Below are 8,034 nucleotides of genomic sequence, written 5' to 3'. Positions count from 1 at the left end.
AACAACAATGTAAGACCAGAGTGTTATTTAATGATGTTGTGTTCAGAAGTTTAACTTGTATAAATGGATTAATAAGACCTGATGCCTTATTGTTTTTATTTTCAATAGGTTTTTTTTACTTTTAACATCACAAGTAAAAATACTTTTAAAATAAATATTTGTTTAATATATAAAGAAGAAAGGTAATTTCCCCGTGGGTTTCTTCTGACTTTTGCAATGAGAAAAGATCAGAATCAGAATAAAAGTTAAAGACATTTATTTATTGGCTTTACTTTTGCTTAACTTTTCTTAGGGATATGTTCAGCAGATGGCTATTAAACTGATTAACCACGCTAAGGTCTGACATTGTGACCCATTATCTCTCTGAGAGGAACAGAAGAGTCGGCCCCTTGCTAATGAGCCTGGTATTAACGGCACCATCTGAGGTGAAACAGGAAGCAATGCCAGAGAGTTTTCACACAAACAAGTAGCAGCTATATTAGCAAGCTTATGTTTGCAGGGAATTAAGTGTGTTAGTCTGGTGTAGCAATATGAATTGCTCCATGTAAATATCCACTTCAGGAAAATGACCACTCATTTCAATATAAACGTGGATTTGCGTAAAAAAATAGTTTTTCGGGGTTCGGGTGTTTTGTTTGATTTTAAATAACAAAGTCTTGGCTTTCAGAATATGAAACTTTTATTTCCAAAATCACACGATAAATACATTTGTGAAGCTTGTAAAGGGAAGATGACAGCTCTCACTCACCACTCTGCTGTTCCGCAGCGCCGCCCCCCCTGACTGAAATTATGAATGTAAGGCGTATAATCATAGATAACACGGCAGGGTCCGTTACAGTTTGTTTTTATCTGATTTCAATTAAACAAAGTCTTGGTTTTCAGAATATTAAACTTGTTTCGGCAAATTCAGATGATAAATACAACTTTGAAGCTTGTAACGACATAATTGCAAGCGGAGAACGGAGTAACTTAACGTCACAGCAGGCATAACAACAGCCGGTGTTTCTCGTGAGGGTTTTCCCCGGGAAACAAACACAATACACACAAACGCAAAATTACACAAACACACACGTATACACACACACACTGTAAAAATATTCACCGTGAATTCACAATAAATACCTGGCCAAATTTTGCATGTCTTTCACAGTAAGATTCATAGCAATTTACTGTGAATGTCTTCACAGTATGTATTGTAATTTCACACCAATGATTAGTTGAGTAAAGTTAGAACGATATTGGCAGATTCGGATTTCACGGATCAATAACTCATGAACAAAACGTTATTCACACACAAATGATGTCTCCTATGTACCGTGGTAAGGTTGACAACGAACTACAATCATATGTTGATAAAAAAAAAACAATATGCGCCGTCCTCAAAACTGGACAAATTACATTGGTCTCTATCTGCAGCCGGAAAAGGAATGAGTGCTCAGGGACCGTCTGCAAAGTGCAACTCCGAAAAAAGAGAATACAATAATATTCAATAATATTCACTAGCGTCACTATTATACAGTGGAGTGCTACCAAACTCACTACACACATCAATAGTCTCCTGGTGGTTGGACTACAGCAGAGAGTTTGGAAGAATGTGCTTTTGAATAATTTTGGTGAATATTTATAGTGTAAAATCTTCAATAAATATGGTATAATCTTCAATAGCGTCACTATTATACAGTATATGTCTCCCAAACTCACTACACACATCAATAGTCTCCTGGTGGTTGGACTACAGCAAAGAGTTTGGAAGAATTTGCGTTTGAATAATTTTGGTGAATATTTATAGTGTAAAATCTTCAATAAATATGGTATAATCTTCAATAGCGTCACTATTATACAGTATATGTCTCCCAAACTCACTACACACATCAATAGTCTCCTGGTGGTCAGACTACAGCAAAGAGTTTGGAAGAATTTGCTTTTGAATAATTTTGGTGAATATTTATAGTGTAAAATCTTCAATAAATATGGTATAATCTTCAATAGCGTCACTATTATACAGTATATGTCTCCCAAACTCACTACACACATCAATAGTCTCCTGGTGGTTGGACTACAGAAGAAAGTTTGGAAGAATTTGCGTTTTGAATAATTTTGGTGAATATTTATAGTGTCCAAATCTTCCATAAATATGGTATAATCTTCAATAGCGTCACTATTATACAGTATATGTCTCCCAAACTCACTACACACATCAATAGTCTCCTGGTGGTTAGGTCCCCAACACATTATATCATATATTTTGCATTTAAAAGGTCAAATGCTTATTTTGAAAAGCTTGGTTTTACATTTTTATTACCCTCTACTATAAAACATCAATGTTATTTACCCAGGATATTCAAAATGCTAAATAATTAGTCTGATTTTAGCACAAGTAGGCCAAATTGTTGTGTCCCAAATCATGTTTGCTCAACTTCTCTAACAGATATAAACAAATAAATCAAATTCTACATTTTTGTCACTATTGTATAACCCTTTTATTAATATTCCTCACCAAATTTAAATTGTTGTTAATTCAATTTTCTTGATTTAATTTTTTTTTAAAGTGTGTGTCCCCTGTTTTAATGTCCCCCCTGTTACTCTGATTTGAATCCCTCTGGACACGCCCCTTTACTATTCTACTATTTGTATGACTCAAGAAGAAGGATACATTTTGAGTGGGAAAATCATCTTCAAGAAGCAGAGTAAGTATGCACTCTTCCTTCAACGATTTTTTAATGTTTTTAACGAACTTAACTATTGCGGTAAAGCATAACATGTCCACCCTGTTATGCTCATTTTGTGTGGAAACTGATCAAAATGTTTACATTTAGAAAAAAATGTGAATATATCTATCAAATATCTTTCTCTGTTGTCACAAGTGCTAGCTTGATTATCATCACACATGTAGCAATAGCCAAGTTTAGCATGAAATGTCCACCTTGTTACCGTCTACCCTGTTACTATTTTTCACAGTAACAGGGTGGAATTATTTAAACATAATATCCTGAGCTTAACCAAAACATGTTTCTTATACTTTAACAAGCCATCATTCAGATTAAATTAAAAAAATTATGTTTTTTTATTTTTATTAACCTAGCTGAAGTTAGTTAGTATTTGATCAACTGAAATGTTACTGAATTAAAACTACAAACAAATGTTATTTGTTCCTGTGATGTAATATTACACATTTTAAAATGACAAATGACTATTTTTGCAAACAAAAACAAAAACCCAACTTAGTGTTACATATTTGAACACAGTTTTTTATTATATGTGCTTCTAAAAAGTTTACTTTTTATCTTTTTATATTGAGAAAAACTATTTCGCTTTGCCTTTCCTCCTTTAGGTTAGAGGAAGTTTGAAAATAATGGGAAGAGTTAAAAAAGGAAAGAGGGCCCAGAGGAAGGACTTATGGGCAATGGCTGGTGGAATGGAAGCATTGGTCCGAGGACTGAAGAGTGTTCACATTACCAAAAGAGATACAGGACATTCTTCATATATTTGGTCGGAACTCGCTATAATCCTTTTTGGTCATGATGATAAGAAACACCGTCATTGGCTGTGGGTTGTATGGACCAACAATCGAAAAGGATTGAGGGATTTGATCAATAAACGTCAAAAATCATTAGAGCAGAAGGAAGTTCAGGTAATGGAGGAAAATCAAAACGAGAGAGATGTTGGAGGGGAATGTTCTGAAGACTGTCTTTCAAAGGACTTGCCTCTGAGCATGATTCAGCATAAGGTATCAGATGAGGACATAGACAAGAATGAGGCAGAAGACAAACAACAAAGGATGTCTTCTCAGAGTGGACTTGAAGATGACCAGTTATCAGATGAGGACATAGACAAGAATGAGGCAGAAGACAAACAACAAAGGATGTCTTCTCAGAGTGGACTTGAAGATGACCAGTTATCAGATGAGGACATAGACAAGAATGAGGCAGAAGACAAACAACAAAGGATGTCTTCTCAGAGTGGACTTGAAGATGACCAGTTATCAGATGAGGACATAGACAAGAATGAGGCAGAAGACAAACAACAAAGGATGTCTTCTCAGAGTGGACTTGAAGATGACCAGTTATCAGATGAGGACATAGACAAGAATGAGGCAGAAGACAAACAACAAAGGATGTCTTCTCAGAGTGGACTTGAAGATGACCAGTTATCAGATGAGGACATAGACAAGAATGAGGCAGAAGACAAACAACAAAGGATGTCTTCTCAGAGTGGACTTGAAGATGACCAGTTATCAGATGAGGACATAGACAAGAATGAGGCAGAAGACAAACAACAAAGGATGTCTTCTCAGAGTGGACTTGAAGATGACCAGTTATCAGATGAGGACATAGACAAGAATGAGGCAGAAACTGAAGAACAGAATTTGCAAAGAGGAGCACAAGATGTCAATAAAAACACAGGCACCAAAACACATTGGCGGAAGTTGCCAGTAGTATCTAAAAGGTTCGGAATAACAGTAAATAGAAAGAAATGGCAAAAGATTGTTCCTTTGACGGGTTCAAACAAACTGAGGCAACCGTGGACCGACGTGTTGTACAAGAGTTTCCGAGAGAAAAATCCCTGTTGTACGCTTGCCTTCAAGAGTCACCACATAAAAACTCCCAACAGCAGGAAAATTAAAAGTCCGTACTTAAACATCTGTGCAGTTTGTACATTCCCTTCCTGCAGGGCCAAATTCTTCTTTAAAATCCAAAATCAGCCAGTGGGAGACACCCTTGTTAAAATACCTGTGCTGCAAAGAGGGAAAATGGCACACAAAGCAAATGAGACAAAATTCCGACCAGCAGCAAACAGAAGAAGAGGCAGAATTGCAAGAGCCCTGCATAAAGGAGTGAGTCAAGTATTTTACAGTAAACTTAAAAAAAACACCTGTTGCTGAACTGATTTCAGGAAACATAAGCCGTAGTCTGAACAAAAATGTTCTCAAAGTGATACGTTCAGAAGTAAGAAGAGGTAAAAGAATCCATGAGGATGTTTCATGGAGATGTACCTCACACAAATGATCATTAAGGAATGTGACTCAAATGATCGCAGGATGCCTGGGTACATACAGCATTTTCAAGTTGACCCATTTGGAGTACATATGTATTCTGAAACCGGAGTAAACATAGTTGTGCAACACCTGAGAAAGAAGAAAACCGCTGACCCTATATCTAGATGCTACAGGTAATGTTGCAATCCAAAGATCCAGGTCAGACCAAAAGAGTGCTTTATTACTGCCTCACTCTTCCTGGAGGTGGTCAGCAAGTACCTCCCCTCCCAGTCTGTGAAATGCTGACAAATGAACACTCCATTCCACCAATCACATTCTGGCTAATGCAGTTCCTCCGCAAACTGTCACAGTACACTAAAATAAAAGTACATCAGGTAGAAACAGACTACAGCTGGGCCCTGCTCCAAAGTGTTCTCCTTTCTTTTAACAAAGAGAGCATTGTCAGTTACTTGGACAGGGCTTTCGCTATCTGTTCAAAGCTGAAGTCATGGAAGGAAATCAAAATGTTGACAGTGCTACACATTTGCTCTGCACACGTGCTGAAAGCTGTAGCTCAGTCAATTGGGAGAAGGACTGCAGACAAGGGTTTGAAGGAATTTGCAACATTTGCATTTGCGAGGTTGCAAAATGCTACTTCAATGACCACAGCACTACACATCTTCCGCTCACTGTGCACTGTGTTGATTGGAAAGCACAATTCCAATGCTGTCCTGATCCATCTGAAAGCCATGAAGGACTTCATAAAAGAATGCAGGATTCCCGACATGGAAGAGGGGGACAAGTTAGGAGACAGTCCCTTAACTCAGGAGGAAGATGATGAAGAAAGAAGAAATGCCCACACAATTGTTGGCAGATCTCCCTTCACATATGAGTTTAGGAAGGTCATGGAGGAGGTACAGGGAGAGCTTGAAAAAGAGGAGGTCGAAACCCCACAGGATGAAAATCCATACTTTTGCCCTGGCATTGTTGATGTCCTTTTTGACAACTATCTAGGGATTTTTCCCCTTTGGAGTGGGCTGCTGTTGGGGAATTTGAAAAGATATGCAACTGACACAGAGGAAGACACATTTGGCCAAAGTAAAACAAGGGACACAAACTGCCATGTGGAGAGATGGTTTGGAATAGTCAAACATTCTATTCTAAAAAAGCAGAGACGACTGAGGCCAGCGACATTCATCAGAAAGATGTATGGCTCTCTCCAGGGGAGGTACAGAGAACACATAATGGCACATCACTTATCTGAGCAGTTACTCCTCAAAACTTTGCTACCAAAAGACATCAGTCAATCGAAGGAAGGTTGGGCAAAGAGAGATGGAGCAAAGCCTCGCACTTCCAGCTCCAAATATTACAACCACTCCAGACATTCTTCCAGTTCCAAAAAGAGCAAAGTTAACTCTGAACACTGGTGAAGATATTCAGAGCAGCACAGATGTGGAGAACAGCAGCAACCCACAAGTAAAGGGTCCAAGCCTGCAACAGAGGTATTGTTTTGCTATATTAAAATGTATGCTTTAAAAAGAGTAACAAAGTAAGCAATTCTTCGAGCTATAAAAACAACGTTAAGAATGCATTAAAAACGTTTTAGCATGAGGCAATCTTTCTGTCATAGAAAACGTAGAAAATCTAAATGCCGAAATCTCGAATGCTGTACGAAGTTATTATGATACCATTGTTCATTTCATTTTAGGTTGATGCCCTTTGGACATGCAAACCAACTGAAGTTGTTGTGGCTGTTGTAAGACATGCTGAAGAGAAGCATAATTTCACCCTGAGGCACAGAGAATTTCAGAGTTTGAGACCTGACGAACTCATCATAGGCGAGGCAAGTATTTATTAAAACTTATGCTGTACCGGACTGCTCATCTCACGTAAGCCATATGTTAATGATTCAATTGTTGACAAAAAGTATGTAAATGATATCCAAGTAAATTGTTAGGCCAGTCCACCTGGAGTGTGACTTTAAATAGACCAGTTTTAATTTATCCATTCTAAAATGATCTGACAATGATGTGATTAAAACCGACTTTGGCCTCTATATTAGCTGGCATTTTGTATGACTATTTCCCCTACAATTTATCCAAAAGGTAATGGAATGTTACATTAGAGGCATCCTCAACCTGAAGGATAATGCTGGTCGTCTATATCTCCTGGATCACTACACCATGGGTGTAATCCTACACGGCACCCGAGAGCAGATAGCCAGGCAAGAGCTAAAAAAGGTGAGTGAAACTGATTATTCAAAGTATTTTCATCCCTTTAGTATTGTAGGCTTGAGAAAGGAGACAGATATGTGTCTACAGGCAACTTCCAGCGTTATTATATGTATGTCGTTTTTGGAGACATTTGTTTTGTTTTTAAACCAATACATTTATAATCTAAGCTTCCCTTTTTTTTCTTGTTCCTGTTGAGAAAAATAAAAAATGAATACTGTGTAAATTAAATTATTGTTTTGCACCTGTATATTATAGAAAATAACACTTATGTTTACCATGTTCCCTAATTTTTTCAGGTGACATTTGATCTCTATGATGGAGCCATTGGATTTGTCAATATAAGAAATGTGCACTGGAAGTTTGTGGTGAGTATACAGCTACTCGTGTAGTCATACTGTAGCTGCTTTTAGAGTTTGCACATTTCAAGTTCATCAACTATTACTTGAAGATGTATGATTACATTTATTCAAATGCATACAACTAAATATACATTGCTATTAAACATATTGCAATACATTACTCATATACTGTGACAGAGTTAAGACTAACATGTGTATCTCATGCAGCCCCATTTTGTAAATGCATCTTTGCCTCAGGACTGATTTAAAAATGCTTCTTTTAGTTTTAATGTCTTCACGTTCATCTATATCATAGGGAAACCATATAACATGTAGTCCAAAATAAGTACTCATTCAAACATTTCTCATTGGTGGTCGCTACTGCTGCTCTCCGCTAAAGATTTGAGTCTTCTGACCCCAAATTGTGCACTTTCTTTCATCTGATATCTTTAATTATTTCAATACTTTTAAGTCTTAATTATACCCC

General features: G+C 37.2%; 1 protein-coding gene across 1 annotated transcript; it reads left to right on the top strand.

Moving 5' to 3' along the window:
- Window positions 1–2,458: 2,458 nt before the first annotated feature.
- On the top strand, window positions 2,459–4,882 carry LOC117548599. Its single transcript, XM_034219962.1, has 2 exons — window positions 2,459–2,687; window positions 3,332–4,882. The coding sequence occupies exon 2, from the start codon at window positions 3,353–3,355 to the stop codon at window positions 4,880–4,882; it is 1,530 nt and encodes a 509-aa protein (XP_034075853.1). The 5' UTR covers window positions 2,459–2,687; window positions 3,332–3,352.
- Window positions 4,883–8,034: the final 3,152 nt, after the last annotated feature.

This window comes from Gymnodraco acuticeps, unplaced genomic scaffold (assembly GCF_902827175.1).
Source record: "Gymnodraco acuticeps unplaced genomic scaffold, fGymAcu1.1, whole genome shotgun sequence".
Classification (NCBI taxonomy): Eukaryota; Metazoa; Chordata; class Actinopteri; order Perciformes; family Bathydraconidae; genus Gymnodraco; species Gymnodraco acuticeps.
The sequence above is the reverse complement of the archived record's forward strand: the minus strand, read 5'-3'. Positions and strand labels throughout refer to the sequence as shown.

Excerpts from the sequence above, each read along its gene's own strand:
- LOC117548599 (XM_034219962.1), top strand. The coding sequence starts at position 3,353 with ATGGGAAGAGTTAAAAAAGGAAAGAGGGCCCAGAGGAAGGACTTATGG.